The sequence below is a fragment of the Muscardinus avellanarius genome (genome assembly GCF_963383645.1).
Source record: "Muscardinus avellanarius genome assembly, chromosome: 16".
Lineage (NCBI taxonomy): Eukaryota > Metazoa > Chordata > Mammalia > Rodentia > Gliridae > Muscardinus > Muscardinus avellanarius.
Genome location: NC_137802.1, coordinates 3,944,696 through 3,962,304, shown reverse-complemented (window position 1 = coordinate 3,962,304; position 17,609 = coordinate 3,944,696). Strand labels below are relative to the sequence as shown.

At 64.3% G+C, this 17,609-nt stretch overlaps 2 protein-coding genes across 2 annotated transcripts; one reads left to right on the top strand and one right to left on the bottom strand.

Moving 5' to 3' along the window:
• Positions 1-453: 453 nt before the first annotated feature.
• Positions 454-3,518, top strand: MRPL54 (mitochondrial ribosomal protein L54; the record flags this gene model as incomplete). The annotated part of the gene is made up of 3 exons (XM_080712362.1): positions 454-571; positions 2,034-2,199; positions 3,386-3,518. 3 exons carry the CDS (start codon positions 454-456, stop codon positions 3,516-3,518), a joined length of 417 nt encoding a protein of 138 aa, XP_080568488.1.
• A 3,745-nt stretch (positions 3,519-7,263) lies between these two features.
• MATK (megakaryocyte-associated tyrosine kinase) lies at positions 7,264-13,851 on the bottom strand (the record flags this gene model as incomplete). Its single annotated transcript, XM_080713909.1, has 13 exons — positions 7,264-7,503; positions 7,577-7,663; positions 7,939-8,134; positions 8,228-8,301; positions 8,468-8,552; positions 8,622-8,721; positions 10,043-10,108; positions 12,210-12,303; positions 12,699-12,918; positions 13,074-13,189; positions 13,289-13,402; positions 13,582-13,676; positions 13,845-13,851. The coding sequence occupies 13 exons, from the start codon at positions 13,849-13,851 to the stop codon at positions 7,264-7,266; spliced, it is 1,494 nt and encodes a 497-aa protein (XP_080570035.1).
• Positions 13,852-17,609: the final 3,758 nt, after the last annotated feature.

The following is a 17,609-nucleotide window of genomic DNA, read 5'->3' as shown; positions in this document are numbered from 1 at the left end:
GGTGACATATTTCAAGAAAATAAGATAGTGAATAAGAGTAAGAAGATAATGAAATATCGCGCGCGCGCGTGTGTGTGTGTGTGTGTGTGTGTGTGTGTGTGTGTGTTACTGAGGACTGAACCTAGAAGTATTTTACCTCCTAGTTTCAACTATTTATTATTATTTTTTTGAAGCTGTATTGCTAATGGCTGCGGGTTTCACTTACGATCCTCCTCCCTCAGCCTCCCACAGGCACGGGGACTACAGGCGTGCACCACCACCCTCGACTGAAAAGTCTTTGGAATAGCATTTCATACAGGAACTAAGTCCAGGAAAGTTTAAAGCCAGTAAATAGAATGCTCACGGGCTGGGAGGACTACATTTCCCAGAAGCCCGTAGGCCTACAGCTCCCAAGCATCCCTACGGCCGCTGACGTCACCGGAAACGGGTGCGTTCAGACGGTCGGCCGACGTCATGGCGGCTCGGCACCTCCTTGGGGCTACCCGGACATGGGCCGGCTGGAGCGCCCGGGGCTTTCCAGGCACCGCCGCTGGGGGAAGGCTCCTGGTCCGAGATTATGCTAAAAAGCCGGGTGAGCTGAGTTGATGGGGCCTGACATGGGAACACAGGGTAGGGGAACTGCTAGTGCGCAGGCGCGGGTCGGGAGGCGGGCCTAGAGCTACTGCGCTTGCGCGAGAGGCAAATTCTGAGCAGATGCCTTTTGCGCAGGCGCGATGTGAAGGAAGCCCAGCGTGTGCGTCGCTAGCAGCACACGCGCTTCACTGCGCAGGCGCTGGTGGCAGGGTTTCTTGGATGAGGTCATCAAATCGGGTTGCACTCCTGTTTCTGCCTAATAGTTGCTGTGTGACCTTGGGCAAGACGCTACCAGGAATGGGTGGAAGATATGGGCTCCAATCCGATTATTATTATTATTTTTTTTGCGGTGCTGGGGTTGGCACTCGGGGCATTTTACCTCTGAGCTACACCCCCAACCTTACATTTTATTCGTTATTTTGAAACAGGGTCTCACTGAGTTGCAAAGGGCCTCACTAAGTAGTAGCTGAGGCTGTCCTCGAACCGCGATACTCCTATCTCAGCCTCCCAAATGCTAGGATTATAAGCAGGCGCCACCATGCCCGGCTCCTTTATTTATTTATTTATTTAGTGGTACTGGGGGTGGAACCCAGGGGCTTTCTACCTCCGGGCTATCCTCCCAGACCTATTTTATACTTTATTTGGAAACGGGGCCTCACTAATTTGCTGGGAGCCTCACTAAGTAGCCGAGGCTGGCTTCAAACCCGCGCGATCCTCCTGTCTCAGCCTCCCAAGTGCGGGAATGACAAGCGTGCGCCACCATGCCCGGCTAAACCACAACATTTTAAAAAGAAGGAGCTGGGGGTATAGCTCATAGGTAGAATGCCCCTGGGTTCCAATCCTAGTGTCACAAAAAACATTTTTATAAAGGCCTGGGTTGAAATCAGGCGTGGTGGCGCACACTTGTCATCCCAGCATTTGGGAGGCTGAGACAGAAGGATCGCGGTTCACAGCTAGCCTCAGTTACTCGGTGAGACCCTGTTTCAAAATAAAGAAAAAATAGCCGGGCGTGGTGGCGCACGCTGGTCATCCCCGCGCTTGGGAGGCAGAGACAGGAGGATCGCGCTGGTTCGAAGCCAGCCGCGCGCGCTGGTTTAGGAGACCCTGTTTCCAAGTAAAAATGTAAAAATAGGTATGGGAGTGTAGCCCGGAGGTAGAAGGGCTTCCAGGAACCCCAGTACCACAAAAAATAAAGAAAGAAAGAAAGAAAGAAAGAAAGAAAGAAAGAAAGAAAGAAAAAATAGGGCTGGGGTGTAGCTAGGAGGTAGAATGCCCCTGGGTTCCATCCCCAGTACTGCAAAAAAGAAAGAAAGAAAGAAAGAAAGAAAGAAAGAAAGAAAGAAAGAGCCTGGGTTTGTCATTCAGCTTGTTTACACTGGGTGGCAGGGGCCCCCAAGGGAGGGGAGGCTGGCCTTCCGGGTTGGGGCTGACCTGAAACAGCTCTTGTCCGTGCCCCCCAGTCATGAAGGGGGCCAAGGGCGGCAAAGGCAGCGTGGCCAGCGAGGCCCTGAAGGACCCAGATGTGTGCACAGATCCTGTCAGGCTCACGACGCACGCCATGGGTGTCAATATCTACAAAGACGGCCAGGATGTCGTCCTGAAGCCCGACGCCGAGTACCCGGAGTGGTGAGTGGGCCCGCCCTCCGCTCCCCTGGCCGGCCGCCCCAGGCGGAGGCCCAGGACCCCTCAGTACGGAGCCCAGGGGCACGCCCGCGCCCTGGCCCGGCCACCTGTGTGTGGGCACACGCCTAGCGACGGGTCCATACACCTCAGACATGAATGAGGTCAGAACTTGAGTGCCCAAAGCGCCCCAACTTTTCCTTTAACAATTATTGAGCTCTGACTGGATGTCAGACCCCAGTCCAGGCTCCAGAGACCCAAAGGGGCCCAATGCAGGCAAAAACCCCTCCCTTTGCCGGCTGTGGGGGCGCACGCTTGTCATCCCAGCATTCGGGAGGCTGAGACAGGAGGATCCGAGTTGCAGCCAGCCTCAGCTACTTAGTGAGGCCCTCTGCAACTCAGTGAGACCGTGGGTTTTTTTAATTTTTAATTTTTTTTATTTTGGTGGTACTGGGGGTTGAACCCAGGGGCTTTTCTACCTCTGGACTATACTCCCAGACCTATTTTATATTTTATTTGGAAACAGGGTCTCACTAAGTTGCTGAGAGCCTCACTAAGTAGCTGAGGCTGGCTTCGAACCCGTGCGATCCTCCTGTCTCAGCCTCCCAAGCGCGGGGACGACAAGTGTGCGCCACCACGCCCGGCTTGTGAGACCCTGTTTCAAAATAAGGAATAAAAAAATCAGGCTGGGGTGTAGCTCTGAGGTAGAATGCACCTGGGTTCCATCCCCAGTAACACACACACACACACACACACACACACACACACACACACACGCCCTACCTTCACGGAGCTAGCCGGGGGAGCTGATGGGACACCCACACTTCCAGGTGTGGAGGGCGCTCAGCTAACGCGTCTGAAGTCTGCGGAGGTAGAAGGGGTTTCCAAGACTAAGGGTGTGATCGGTGCAAAGGCCCTGGGACAGGACCCTGTCTGGGAGCAGAGAGAGGGAGGGGCGAAGCGGGGGTGGGTGGGGGCAGGCAGGTGTGCGGGGGCCCGGGAGCAGTGGCGTCTGCAAACGCCTGCAGTGCGGCCATTCTGAAGGCTGCGGCAGGTCAGTCTGTCCTCGCGGGCGGGCAGGGGTGGCCAGGGTGGACCCAGGTCTCACTCCGCAGACGCCGGGTGGGCCTGGACCCCCAGCCCTGCCCCAGCCCCTCCCGCGGCCCCGGCCTGACCCTGCGCTCGCCCCCAGGCTGTTCGAGGTGAACCTGGGTCCCCCCAAGACGCTGGAGGAGCTGGACCCCGAGACCCGCCAGTACTGGCGGCTGCTCCGGAAGCACAATATCTGGCGCAACAACCGGCTGAGCAGGAACGCGAAGCTGTAGCCGAGGCTGAGGCAGGCGCCGGGAGGGCCGCCGCGGGGCAGGGCCGCGTGCTGTGCGGTGGTCTTCCACGGGGAGGGCAGGCCGACCTCGCCGCCGACCACCCCCAGCCCCTCCTGCCCCTGCACTCCTGTGACCACGGGCTCCGGGACCGGCCAGCTGCTGGCCGCGGTCTCCAGCTGCGCAGGAGAAACCAGGCTGTGAGCCCAGGAGCCCGGCCCTCTGAGGCCAGGCGCCGGCCAGGCGCCACGGGGCTCGGTCCGCGGCCCTGCCCACCTCCCTGCCCACCTCCGGCCTCGCGCCCAGTGCGCGGTGCCCGGGGCAGCAGGAGGGGCGGCGCCGCCTCTCCCCAGCACCCTCCCCGGCCTGGCCTCCCCGCCGCGCCCTCCTGCCCCACTGTCACTTGCTGCTGTTTTAAGCTTTCATTATTTTTCTTAAAAAATAAAAATGTCTCCTTCACTGCCGTGCCCCTGTTGCGGCCCTGTACGCGGTGCCGCCTGGGTGGGCGGCTGGTGGCCGGCATCCCGGGAGGGCCAGCTGCTCACGGTGGTGGGGTCCGGTGCGAGCGCCAGGTCAGCGGCCATGGGGGCTGCCAGCTGCCCTGGGGCCCCCTCCTGCGCCCTGGCCTCGCCACTGTGTGGGGGCCGCCGCCTTGCTGGGCGGGGGCAGTCGGGGCAGGAGCAGAGGTGGCCATGCGGCACCGTCCGGCGGCCCGGCCTGCAGGGCTGTCCGGGCCTGGAAGCAGCTCCGCTCGCCCCGTCGCCGGCCTCAGTTTCCCTGTCCAGCAGGGCTGACTTGGGGACACCTTGCCGGCTGCTGAGGGGAGGAGCCGGCCCGTGCGAGTGGCCTCTTGGGGACAGGGGGGCCCTGAGAGCCTGGCCAGCCTGGACTGTCCTGCAGGCAGGAGGCGGAGGGGGCCGGCCAGGCTCTGCCCCCCTCCTGCTGCCTGGCTTGGCTGCGGCCAGCATGCTGGCCTCCAGCCGGGTCAGGCCGAGGAGGACCAGACCCTCCTGGTGGCGCCACTTGGCCCTGCGGTTCTGGAACCAGACCTGGAGCGGGAGAGGGTCCGCCAGCTTGGCCTCGCAGCCTCTGCCAGGCGGTCCTCCGGGGTGGGCGCCATGGAGCCCACCCTGCCCTCTCCCAGGTCACAGCAACTCGCCCACCAGCTCGCCGTCTCCCTCCGCCCTCTGCGTGAAGTCCCCCCGCTGGTCCGCGGCCCCTCACCCCCCTCTCCCCTCTGCACACATCCAGACGCGTGGCCTGGGGCCTAGAAGTCACCCCGGCTCCTTCCCAAAAACTCCTGGTCTAACGTCAAGGCCCCAGCCCCTGGGCCCCTCCTCCAGGAAGCCCTCCCGCCCCGCATGCGGGGGTCAGTACCTCTGCCCCCACCCCACCCCCGGGAAGTGGCCGAGGCTGTCCGCCAACCGCGATCCTCCTGTCTCAGCCTCCCGAATGCCGGGATCCCAAGCGAGCGCCACCGCGCCCCGCAGGCGGAGCCCTTCTAGTCCCACCCTCCGCAAGAACCAGCTAACCCCTTGCAGATGCTGGTGGAGAGACTGAGTCAGAGCGGAGGGCTGGGGGCCGGGCTGGCTCAGGGCTGGGCCTGCCTGGGGGCCCTTTCCCAGCTCAGCTCGGAGGGCCTGGGGCTGGGCCTGCCGACCCCAAAAGTTCTGGGTGGGCCTGGGGGCGGCGTGCGGGGCGGCAGCTCGGGGGAGCCCGGGCCCCCGTCCCGGAGCTGCGGGAAGACCGTCTCGAGGTTGTAGTTGCGGCCCGCGGCCTGCAGGTGGCGCTCGTGTCCAGGGCGCCCCAGCTCCAAACCCCAGGCCATTGCATTAAACCTTAACCCGCAAGGTTAAACCTTAACCCGCAAGGTGCGGGCGGCCGGGACCCCAGCCCACCGCGGGAGAGTGGACCGGAGGGCGAGTCAGGCACAGCGAGCCTCACGGGTCGGGGCCGCGCCCCTGGTCATTTGGCCGGCTTTGTCCAAGGACAGGGTCACCGGCGAGCCATCACCCCGGGGCTGCGGGGACAGTGCCCGCACACAGTAGGTCCTCAGGAAGGGCTTGTTAAGGGAAGGGAATGGTGGGTGGGTGGGTGAAGAATGGATTGGGATGGAGGGGTGGGTGGGTAGATATTGGGGTGATGGTGGCGGTCGGAGGGAACCTCTCTTTCTCTCAGGACGTGACTCCCTCCCCTGGACACCCAGTGGTACTCACGTCGGGGTTTGGTTCTCAGCGGCCACGGGAATAGGAGCAGCCTGACGCAGCTTCTAATCCCAGGGCCGCAGGTTCGCAGCCAGCCTCAGCTGCCTAGAGAGGCCTCTGCGACTCAGTGAGACCCCGTTTCAAAATGAAGAATAGGGCTGGGGTGTAGTTGAGAGGTAGAACGCCCCTGGGTTCAATCCCTAGTCCCCTCCCCCCAAAAAAAGAGAAGAGAGGAAGAAAATAAAGACAGCCTGAACCGCTGGGCTCAACCCCCAGACAGGCGGGGGTGTGCCTTGGCCTCGCTGCCTCCCCTCGCGGAGCCCCCGGGGGGCGGCCTGCCCTCTGCGCACCTCAGGGCCCTGTCTGTGCCGTGAGCATTCCAAACCCTCACCGCCAATGGGGCAGCTGGGCCCGACGTGCCCTGGGCATGGGCGGGTACGATGGCAGATGAGGATCCCTTCCTCAGAATCACCCCACGGGAGGACCCAGCCACCGCAGAGGCCTCTCCTGGGAGGCACAGGGGCTGGGGTGGGCGGGGTGATGGACACAGCAGGACCTGGGGGGCTGCAGGGATTCTCCCAGGGACCTCTGCGCCTTGGGCTCTGACCCGGAGAGTACTGTCCATGGGACGGCAGCGGGGACCCCGTGGCTGATGGGAGGTGGTCCCCCGCCCTTGTGCTCCCTGGGAGATCGTGTACCCATGTGGCCAGAGGGTGGTCCCAGCTGGGGCATCCTTAATGGGCAGTGACAGTGCCCCGCTGTGGACTCATGAATAGCCCAGAAGGAAGGGGCTCGGCAGTTGAGTGGTCGGTGGGACTCAATTTTTTTTTTATTTTTGTATTTTTTGCACTACTGGGGATGGAACCCAGGGGCATTCTACCACCAGCCCTATTTTTAAATTTTTGTTATTTATTTATTTATTGTGGTTCTGGAGATGGAACCCAGGGGCATTCTACCGCCAGCCCTATTTTTAAATTTTTGTTATTTATTTATTTATTTATTGTGGTTCTGGAGATGGAACCCAGGGGCATTCTACCTCCGAGCTACACCCCCCACCAGCCCTATTTTTTTATTCTTTATTTTGAAACCCCATCTCACTGAGTTGCAGAGGGCCTCACTAAATAGCCGAGGCTGGCTGCGAACCACGATCCTCCTGTCTCAGCCTCCCCAATGCTGGGATTGCAAGCGTGCGCCCCCACGCCCAGCAGTCTCAATTAAAGTGTTTGCTATTCATGGGGCGGGGGGCAGCAGTGAGTCCGCGAGGTGAAAAAGTGCCTGGGGAGGGCAGGGCCTCCAGGGGGCCTCCCCAGGGGGCCCCACCAGCACCGGAGCGCCGACGCCCACCGGGCGCCCCGTGGCGGGTGCGCCGGGCACCTGGGTGGGGTGGGGGCTCACAGAGAGACAGACACCCGCAGTCCGTGAAGCAGTCTTTATGGAGGGGGGGTGCTCCCTCCCTCCGGTCTGCGCGCCCGGGCTGATGGGAGCCGGGGAGGTGCCCGCCCTCGCCTCCCCCCTGGGTCCTCCTGGCCCGGGCCTCGGGGGGGTCAGGGCTCCTGGCTTCGGGGCGAGGTGCAGCCGTCGGCGTCCTGGCCCCCGGCGGTGGCCGAGGCGCCCGCGCTGCGCAGCTCCCGGGCCAGCTTCTCGGCCACCTTGCGGAAGGGCGGCCGGCGGGCGGGCTCGGCCTCCCAGCAGCTGCCCATGAGGCCGTGCACCGGGCCCGGGCAGCCGTCGGGGGGCTCCATGCGGTAGCCCTTCTCCACCGCCTCCGACACCTCCTTCAGCGACTGCGGACAGAGCGGCGGGTGGGCGGGGCCGGCCTCGCCCCTCCCGCCCCCGGAGACCCGGGCGCCCGCTCACCATCTTGGGGTACGGAGCCCGTCCATAGGAGAAGACCTCCCACAGGAGCACCCCGAAACTCCAGACGTCCGACTTGCTGGAGAACTTCTGTGGGGCCCGGGGTCGGGTGAGCACGGCCGTCGGGGTCTCTCCTACCCCCGCCCTGCCCTCTGGTCCCCTCCCAGCAGACCCGCCCCGAGCTCCCCACGCCCGGGGAGCTGACATTCTGCAGAACCCAGACCTCGCCGCTCTCGCCCTCGCTGCAGGGCCGGGAAACTGAGGCCGAGGCGGGGCCTCGCGCCCTGGAGAGCCAGGGCCGCCCCCCCCCCCGGGGCGCAGCGCCGCCTCGCGATGCTCTCGGGGTCCCCGGGGACGCGGCTCACCCCGTGTTTGAGAGCCTCGGGCGCCGTCCACTTGACCGGCAGCCGGCTCGAGTCCAGCCCCTTGCGCTCGGCCTTGGCCAGGCCGAAGTCGCTGACCTTGGCCACCAGCTCCTCGGACACCAGGATGTTGCGGGCGGCCAGGTCTCGGTGCACCAGCTTCTTACTCTCCAGGTACTCCATGCCCTCGGCCACGTGCCTGGGGAGGCGCCTCGGAACGCTCACGGCGCCTCCCCTGGCCGCGCCTGGTCTCCCCGGAACCGCGGACCCCCCCTCAGGGAGCCCCACTCACAGAGAAAACTGCAGGAGCTGGGCGGTGTTTACCAGGGCCCGGCCCCGGGTGCGGAGAAAATTCACCAGGTTGCCCTGCAGGGGGCAGAGTGGAGAAGCAGGGGTCTCTGGGCTGCCGACCACCTCCCCGCCAGGCCCCTCCCACAGCCCTCGGCCCCGCCCCGCACTCGCTCAGCCCCGCCCCAACCTGCTAGGCCCCTCCCGCCTCCCGCTCGGGCCCGCCCCCTCCGGGCCCGCCCACCTTGCTCACGTGCTCCATGACGATGTACAGCCCCTGGTGCAGGATCACACCCAGGAGCCGGACGAGGTTCCGGTGCTGCAGCTTCCTGGGGGCGGCGGGGCAGGGGTGAGGGCGGGGCCGGGACCCCCAGGGCCGCCCGCAGCCCGGGACTCACGTCATGACGGCTGTCTCGTCCAGGAAGGCCTGGGCGGTGACGTCGCACTTGATGTTCTTCACGGCCACCTTCTGCCCCAGGTACTCGCCCTGCAGGACGGCTGGGCGCCGCGGGACAGGGCTCAGGACGGGTGGGGCGCCGAGGCCGCCGCTGGCCCCACGAGGCCCAGGCACAGAAGCGCGGGGCGGGCCCCGGCCCGGGACACGCCCTCAGCCTGCCAGCCCCGCCCTGGACACGCCCCAGACCGCCAGCCCCGCCCTGGACACGCCCCCAGCCCGCCAGCCCCGCCCTGGACATGCCCAGCCCGCCAGCCCCGCCCTGGACACGCCCCAGCCTGCCAGCCCCGCCCTGGACACGCCCCAGCCTGCCAGCCCCGCCCTGGACACGCCCCAGCCTGCCAGCCCCCCCTGAACACGCCCCCAGCCTGCCAGCCCTGCCCTGGACACGCCCCAGCCCGCCAGCCCCGCCCTGGACACGCCCCCAGCCCACCAGCCCTGCCCTGGACACGCCCCAGCCCTGCCCTGGACACGCCCCCAGCCCGCCAGCCCCCCCCTGGACACGCCCCCAGCCCGCCAGCCCCCCCTGGACACGCCCCCAGCCCGCCAGCCCCGCCCTGGACACGCCCCCAGCCCACCAGCCCTGCCCTGGACACGCCCCAGCCCTGCCCTGGACACGCCCCCAGCCCGCCAGCCCCCCCCTGGACACGCCCCCAGCCCGCCAGCCCCCCCTGGACACGCCCCCAGCCCGCCAGCCCCGCCCCGGACACGCCCCCAGCCCCCCAGCCCTGGCCCCGGACACGCCCCCAGCCCGCCAGCCCTGGCCCCGGACACGCCCCCAGCCCGCCAGCCGGGCCCTGGAGAAGCTGGGAAGCCACCCCGGGGCCACATCCTCACGCCACGCCCATTTGCCAGGCCCTGGAAAAAGCTCCGGCTGGTTTGTAGGATTCATAAATGGCTCAAGAAAAGCCAGGGGGGGCTAGGGTATCGCCCTGTGGCAAAACATGTGCTAGCATGCTTGAGGGGGGAGACAATGATCTCGCCACGTTGTAGGGAATTTGAATTCCTGTGCCATAAAGCTTGACCGTCCACACTCAAAGAAAGGCTATGCATTTGTTTGCAGCAGCCCCGGAGTTCCATCAGCTGAGCTGATTCTTGTAATAGTGCCCATCTGGTCCATAAAACCAAAAATATTTACTCTGTGGCCATTTATAGGACTCGGAACCTTCCAGAACCTTCTGGAAAGCCAGAACCTTCTAGAAAAATGATTTCAGGGACCGGCATCCCTTGCACAGAGAACAGTCAGCCAAAGGCTGGAGCCAGCAAGGGACTTGCTCAGAGGGCATGAACGTGGATCTGAATCCAGCTGGGCGACTCCCCAGCCTCCACGTGCGCCCCCACCTCCGTCACCCCCAAGCCCCTCACCTCCAAACTCGCCCTCTCCAATCTGCGCGCCCAGCGTGAGGTGCTGCAGGTCCAGTAACCAGCCGGCTGGAGGGTAAAGACCGGGTGAGAGGGGCGACAGGGGGGCCTCCCGCCCTCCCATGGCGTCCACCTGGCGAGAGACCTGGTGGCATCCCCCATGGCGCCCCAGCCCTGGACAAACTCTTGGACCATAGTCCCCATCAGTGCCCCAGGACACCGCTGGGGCCCCCCATGCATGACTCAGGCCGACCTGGGCAAAAAATATCTATTCTGGTATAGAGTCAAAGCTGGGGTCCCGGCTCACCCTAGGACCCCAGCCTGGGCCCCAGGAACACCCAAAGAGCTCAGAGGCCGTCCTAGGCCACCCCGAGGGGTTCTGCAGCCCCCCAAACGCCCCCTGGGTCCCTCCCTTCTCTGGCCTTTAATAGGGCATGGAGACCCATAAAGGTCTCAGAATCCTCCAGGGATCTGGCCTCTGCCCCCTCTCACAAGCACCCCGTGTGCTGTGCGTACAGTAGGTTTGCAGGTCTTGCTCCTGCTCTTCTTTCCTCCACCCCCCCAAACCCCAAGCGCAGCACGATAGTCCGGGGCGGGCACTCGTCTCCCTCCAGCACATCTCTGGGATGCCCTGGTCTCCCTGGGAGAGACCTCTGCTTCCCAGGAGGCAGGCTCGGTCGTCGGCTGGCAGGATTCTAGGGCTCGCAGGGTTGTGGGGGGCCTGCCCTTGGAGAAAACGCCGGAGGGTGGGGTTGGCTGAGCTTCAAGACGGAAATGGCTACAGGGCTTCAGATGCAAGCCAACCCCCAAGACCCTGTAAGTTCCGAACGTGGACCAGACAGAAGCCTCGAAGCCAGGGGTCCACAGACTGCGCCACCCCATGCTTGAATCCAGTCCCTCTGACCATCTGCAGGGCCCCGGGCTCCAGGTGGTTTAGAGGGTGTTTGCCTTATGTTTGGTAATGGATAATAGACCCAGGGGCATTCTACCTCCCAGCTCTACCCCCATCTTCTTAATTTTTAATTTATTTTTTATAACTAGGGATTGAAGGCATGGGCATTCTACCTCTAAACTGTACCCCTAGCTCTATTTTTTATTCTTTATTTTGAAACAGAGTGTCACTAAGTTGCAGAGGACCTCAATAAGTAGCTGAGGCTGGCTGCAAACCTGCGATCCTCCTGTCTCAGCCTCCAGAGTGCTGGGATTACAAGCGTGCACCACCACACCTAGCTTCCCAGCCCCATTATTATTATTATTATTATTATTATTATTATTATTATTATTATTAGTGGTGGTGGTACTAGGGTTCCTGGAAACCCTTCTCCCTCTGGGCTACACTCCCAGACCTATTTTTATATTTTTTTATTTGGAAACAGGGTCTCTTAAGCCGGAGAGACTGGCTTCGAACCTGTGCGATCCTCCTGTCTCCACCTCCCAAGCGCAGGGATTACAAGCGTGCGCCACCATGCCTGGCCCCAACCCCATTTTTAAAGTTTTTATTTTCAAACAGGATCTCACTAAATTTATGAGAGTCTCACTACTTGCGGAAGCTGTCCTCGAACCTGCAATTCTCTTGTCTCAGCCTCCCAAGTGCTGCTGGGCTTACAGCTGTGCACTACTACATCCAGCCCAGCTTGTAGGTTTTTTTTTTTTTTTTTTTTTTTTTTTTTTGGTGGTACTGGGGGTGGAACCCAGAGGCTTTCTACTTCCGGGCTATACTCCCAGACCTATATTATACTTTATTTGGAAACAGGGTCTCACTAAGTTGCTGAGAGCCTCACTAAGTAGCTGAGGCTGGCTTCGAACCCGTGCGATCCTCCCGTCTCAGCCTCCCAAGCGCGGGGATGACAAGCGTGCGCCACCACGCCCGGCGCTTGTAGGGTTTTTAAAGGGCAGAGGTGCACCCCAGACACCTGCTTCCAGGAGACAGCATGTCCTTAGCATGCTGGAGACCCGGGCTTCCCTCCTCAGTACCAGGGCGAGGGGGCATTAGCAGCAGCTGACTCAATACGGGGCTGATCTGTGGGTCTGTCCTGTCTGACCCCGGGCAGCACTGGGCACGGGAACCAGCTCAGGAGATCTGGGCTCTGCAGGGCTGGGACCCCCAGACCTGGGGTCCTGGGGGATGCGGGCAGGGAGCGGGCCCTGCCGTTCCTCAGCGGGTCCCTACCCTTGGCCAGCTCCTCCTCCGCCGACCGGGTCCCCTGCTTCCTCTTGGGCTTCACCAGCTTGGTACAGATGGCGCCTTTCTCTCTAGTGTAATGCTGCAGGAGAGGGCAGGGGCGACTGTGAGTCGGATCCGGGGTGCAGGGCACCCCTACATGCTGTCCCCCTCCCCCAGGGCAGCCGCTGGGTGGGATGAGCCGCAGCTCAGAAGGATGGAGCGGGATTCGGGTCCCACCCAAGGTGGGCTGGTCTCCATGGCAACGGGAAAGGCTGCCGGTTGAATTCTGGGGGATTCTGGACTGGTGTCAACTTGGGAGGGTGCCGGGGGTTCCCAGAGGGGTCACCCCCAGTCCCCAGAGGGAGAACCACGGCGACTCGGGCCACCTGTGGGACGGGGGGGGGGGGGACACGAGAGCCACCCGCCATCTCTGCGTTGGGCTGGATGCTGCTGGTGGGTGTGGGGGGCACCGCGCCCGGGGCCCCCGCCGGGCACCTCCACCATGTCCATCAGGTTGCAGAAGCACACGGCCTCGTCGATGGTGAGGTGGCCCTCGCGGTGCAGCACCCGGTAGTGGATGACATCGCGCCCGAAGCTGACGCACAGCACGTAGTCGCCGGGGTGGCGCGCGGACTCGCGCACCAGGAACAGCCCGTCCTCGGGCGGCTGCAGCTGCTGCACGGCCTCCTGGCCCGAGATCTTCCCGTGGAACCACCTGCGGCGGGGCGGGGCGTCAGGAACCCCCGGGCGCCCCCCGCCCCAGGGTGCCCGCCCCAGGGCGCCCGCCCCAGGGTGCCCGCCCCGGGCGCCCCGCCCCAGGGTGCCCGCCCCAGGGTGCCCGCCCCGGGCGCCCGCCCCGCCCGCACTCACGGCATGAGGCTGAGCTTGGGGTCGGCCGAGAGGGCCTCGCGCTCCCGCAGCGCGCCGGCCGCCAGCAGCCCCTCCTGCCCGCTCGCGTGGTGCTTGGCGCGGTACCAGCTCTTGTTCTGCGGGGCGGGGTGGGGGGCCGAGGTGGGCGAGGGTCCCCGCGGCCCCGCCCGGGCTCCAGCCCTGCGCCCCCCGCCCCGCCCGGCCCGCGCGCCCACCTCGCAGGCTTCCAGGATGGTGACCACGTCGCCCTTGCGGAAGGCCAGCTCCCCCGGCTTGGGGCGCGAGTGCTCGCACTTGGTGATGCACTGGGTGCCCGGGGCCCAGCGCCTCTGGTGGGGGCGCGGGGGAGCCAGACGGGGAAGGGGACAGGCGGGAGGGGGTCGTGAGCACTGGGAGAGGCCAGAGACCCGGCAGGACACCCCAGGGGGACCGCAGGGAGTTGCAACTGGCAGGGGGCCGCGGACGCAGTCCCCGCACCGGCGCCTTGGAGAGGGCTGGGGGCACTCACGGTTGGCATCCTGGCTGCGATGGGCGCGGGGTACCAGGCCCGGAGGAGGGGAGGGCTCACCTGCGGAGGGACAGGGTGAAGGCTCCAGCCCGCCGCTTCTCGGGAGGCCCGGCCAGGAGCAGGGAGAGACCCCCCCCTCCATGGGGTCTCCCCAGGGGGCCCCGAGGCTGGCCCCCCAGGGCGCTGGCCCAAGTGCTCGTTACCCGGAGAGGTCTCCTTGCAGAGTCACGGCCATGAGACGCCGGCCAGGAGCCTGGCCCCACCATCCATGCCGGGGAAACTGAGGCACGGGGCAGGCTGGGCGCCGGCGGGGCGGCGGAGGCTGGGGCCAGCGCCGGCGCTGTGTGCGGGGAGCTCGGTGCCACCTGACTGAACCTGGTCCTTCCTCTTTCCGGGCAGCGGACGGCGAGGGCGGCCGATGAGTCAAGGTCATTAGTAAGAACCTCTGACCCCCGGCGGGGCGGGGGCCACCTCTCCCGGGCGCCCACGCAGGTGGCCAGGCAGCGGGGAGGCTTTGGGGGAGAGTTCCGGCTCGTCCAGCAGCCCCCCCAGGTCCTCAAGCCCCGCGTGCACTCACACGCATGGGGCCGAGTGTGCACAGAGCCGCGGGCTGGGACACGCGCGCCCACGCGGGGCGTCTGCCAAGGCGCACGGCCACCCAGGGGCGGGGGCCACGCGTGTGCCCAGCGCACGCACGCTGGGGCCCGGCGAGCCGTGTGCACCTGCCCCAGCCCGACACACACACGCACACACACGCACACACACGCCCCGGGGCGCAGGGCCGTGCACGCGCGTCTCGGGCACACGCGCGCAGCCCTCCACGTGGACGCGCAGCGCGCTCACCCGCGCTTTGCCAAGGGCTGCGCGCACCGCGCCCAGAAACGTGCCCGCCGCCCCCGTGCCCCCCGCCCGGGGGCGCCCCCCGCCCCCACGGCTCACCTGCTCAGGGGGCGCCCCCGGGCCCGCCCCCAGGAGGGCCCCCGCGAGCCCGACGCGCACCCCGACGCGGCCCGGGCAGCGCGGCTGGGAGCGAGTTACTCGGTTTCCTCATTTTGGGGGGAGGATGGCGGGGTGGGTGGCGAGGGCGCCGCGGCCCGGGCCCCCGCGGGTCCTAGCGCCGCCGCCCGGCGCGGCCACGGGCTCCGCGCGCCCCCGCCGCGCGCTCCCGGCGAGGCCCCGCCCGCCCCTCGGGGGCGCGCCCAGCGCAGGGCTGGGGCGAGGCCGGAGAGAGCCCCCGGCCCGCCGCGGAGGACGCGGGCGCCGGACCAGCCGACGAAATCCACTGGCGCAGTCCAAGATAGAAATAAGTAAAAAATGCCAGGCACTGGGCACCGTGGGCACCATGACGATCCGCAGCGCCCACGAGAAGGAAAAGGCTCCCGTGCGCGCGCGCGCGTGTGTGTGTGTGTGTTGCTGGGGATGGGACCCAGGCCATTCTACCTTCCAGCTACACCCCCAGCCCTATTTTTTAGTCTCTATGTGGAAACAGGGTCTCACTGAGTTGCAGAGGGCCTCACTCAGTAGCTGAGGCTGGCCGCGAACCGCGATCCTCCCGTCTCAGCCTCCCCAATGCTGGGGTGACCAGCGTGCGCCCCCATATCCGTGTGCCTGGCCATATCTGGTTTTCCTACCCCAGTAGGCTGAGCACCGGGGCTTGGAGGCGTTGCTAGAGATGTGGGAACTGCAGAACAGAAATTAGGAAATATTATGCAGGAGACCGTGTATTAAAATGATGGCCCGGTGGCGCACGCTCCCAGCATTCGGGAGGCTGAGACGGGAGGATCGCGGTTCACGGACAGCCTCAGCTACTTAGTGAGGCTCTCCGCAACTTAGTGAGACCCTGTTTCAAAATAAAGAATAAAAATAGGGTAGGGGGTGCAGCTCAGAGGTCGAATGCCCCTGGGTTCCATCCCCAGACCCGCAAAATAAAATAAAATAAAATAAACAATAAATAAAAGCCGAGCGTGGTGGCGCACACTTGTAATCCCCGTGCTTGGGAGGCTGAGACAGGAGGATCGCGCAGGTTCGAAGCCAGCCTCTGCTGGCTTAAGAGACCCTGTTTCCAAATAAAAAATATAAAATAGGTCTGGGAGTGTAGCCCGGAGGTAGAATGCCCCTGGGTTCCATCCCCAGGATTGCAAAACAATTAAAATAAATAAGTAAAAATAAAAAATAAAGGGGGCTCTGACGTATAGAACACCCCTGGGTTCAAGTCCCAGTACAACAAAAGGGGGGGGGGATGATGGTTTCCAGTGGAGAAGCAGCCCCCACCATGGCTAATGCCTTTAGAGCACCCAGTTCTTCCCAGAGAGGAGGGGCACGGTGCTGTCCTGCATGCCCACCCCCCCCGCCCGCCCACCGCCTGGAGGGAGGGTCGTCTGCGAGAACAGGACGGACAGGAGAGGACGCCCCGGGGTGGGTTCTCATTAGCTCCATATGCAGGCGACGTCTGGGGGCCCCGCGCTCAGTGCCTCGGCCCCTGGAGCCCCTGGAGCTGGATGCGGGGGAGTCCAGGGCGCTGCCCCCTCTGAAGATCTGGGGACCCTGTACGGGCAGGGGAGGGGCACCCAGGCGCGCTAGGGTGAACCCCACCGCTTGCCTGAAATAGAAGTCAGGATAGCCGGGGAGCCCTCTGGGTCAGGAAATTCCCAGACACTGCCAGGCCCCACGCCGCTGCCTGTGAGGGGCATCTGAGAGCCCGGCGTCCCTCATGAGCCAGGGAGAGGGAGGAGGGCCCTCTGCATGGGTCCCTGGGCATCACTGGGTCCCTGGGCATCGGGCCCTTCCCTGAAAGAGTGACCAGGAGCTCCGGGGAGGGCGAGCAGGCGAGGGGGTCAGGTCCCCGAGTCTCCCAGGGCGGATCTGGAGTGCAAGGATCTGCCCCCACGGGGTGGGCATGGCCACCCAGCTCGCCCGGCTCCAGAGACGTAGGACTGAGCCCGTGGCTTCTCTGGATCCGCGTCATAGGAGAAGCAACCCGAGGAATGCTTCCCGGCTAGAGAGGTATCCGAGAACTGGACACTTTGGGGGTTTGTTTTTGTGTGTGCGTAATGCTGGAACCCAGGGGCATTCTACCTCTGAGCTCCACCCCCAGCCCCATTTTTAACTCTTTATTTTGAAACCGGGTCTCACTGAGTTGCAGAGGGCCTCGCTAAGTAGCTGAGGCTGTCCGCGAACCGCCATCTTCCGGCCTCAGACTCCCGAAGGCTGGGATGACAAGCGTGCGTCACCGCGCCCGGCTAATATTTCACTTTTAAGGGCTTTTCCTGGACGAACCTGTTTGATCCCAGTGGGTGGAATGTGGCCGCAGGACCACGCTCAGGAGGGGCAGGAAGACGTTGAGAAATCTTTATACCTGAGCCCCCCGTTGTGCCCATTGCAAAGAGGGGAAACCGAGGCTCCCACGGAGCCTGCCCGCGGGCGGGAGGTGGTGGCCGGGCTCGGGGGTGGGGGACAGGGCCGAGCACTTCTCCAGCAGGGTAGGGGTGTGTGCAGCGCCCAAGAGAGGGGGCGCTGCTCCCCCGCCTGCCTGCCCGGCTGCTTTTTGCTGGAGCCTTGGGCGGCTCTCTCTGCCCCAATTAAGCAGGCCTTTATATTTAGCTTTTCTCCTCTCTGCCAGGGGACTCGGGGATTCAGGCAGAAGCCCTGATTCTTTCCAGGAAAGCGCCACCTCGCCTGCCTCGGCCCGCCCGGGCTGGCCTTTCTCGGGTCCTGGGATGGAAGTCTCCTGGGGTGGCCTGTGTCCTCAGGGTGCCTGGACGCACCCAGAGGCTGGCTGTGCTTCCCCAGACAGCACCAGGCATGTGGATCCTCAGCCCCACTTGCCAGCCGAATCCCGGCTCTTTCTAGTCTCAAAACCTTTTGCTGAGCCGGGCGTGGTGGTGCACACTTGTAATCCCAGTACTTGGGAGGCTGAGACAGGAGGATCTCTGTTGGAGGACAGCCTCAGCTACTCAATGAGGCTCTCAGCAACTTAGTGAGACCCTGTTTCAAAATAAAGAATAAAAAATAGGACTGGGTTTGGGGCT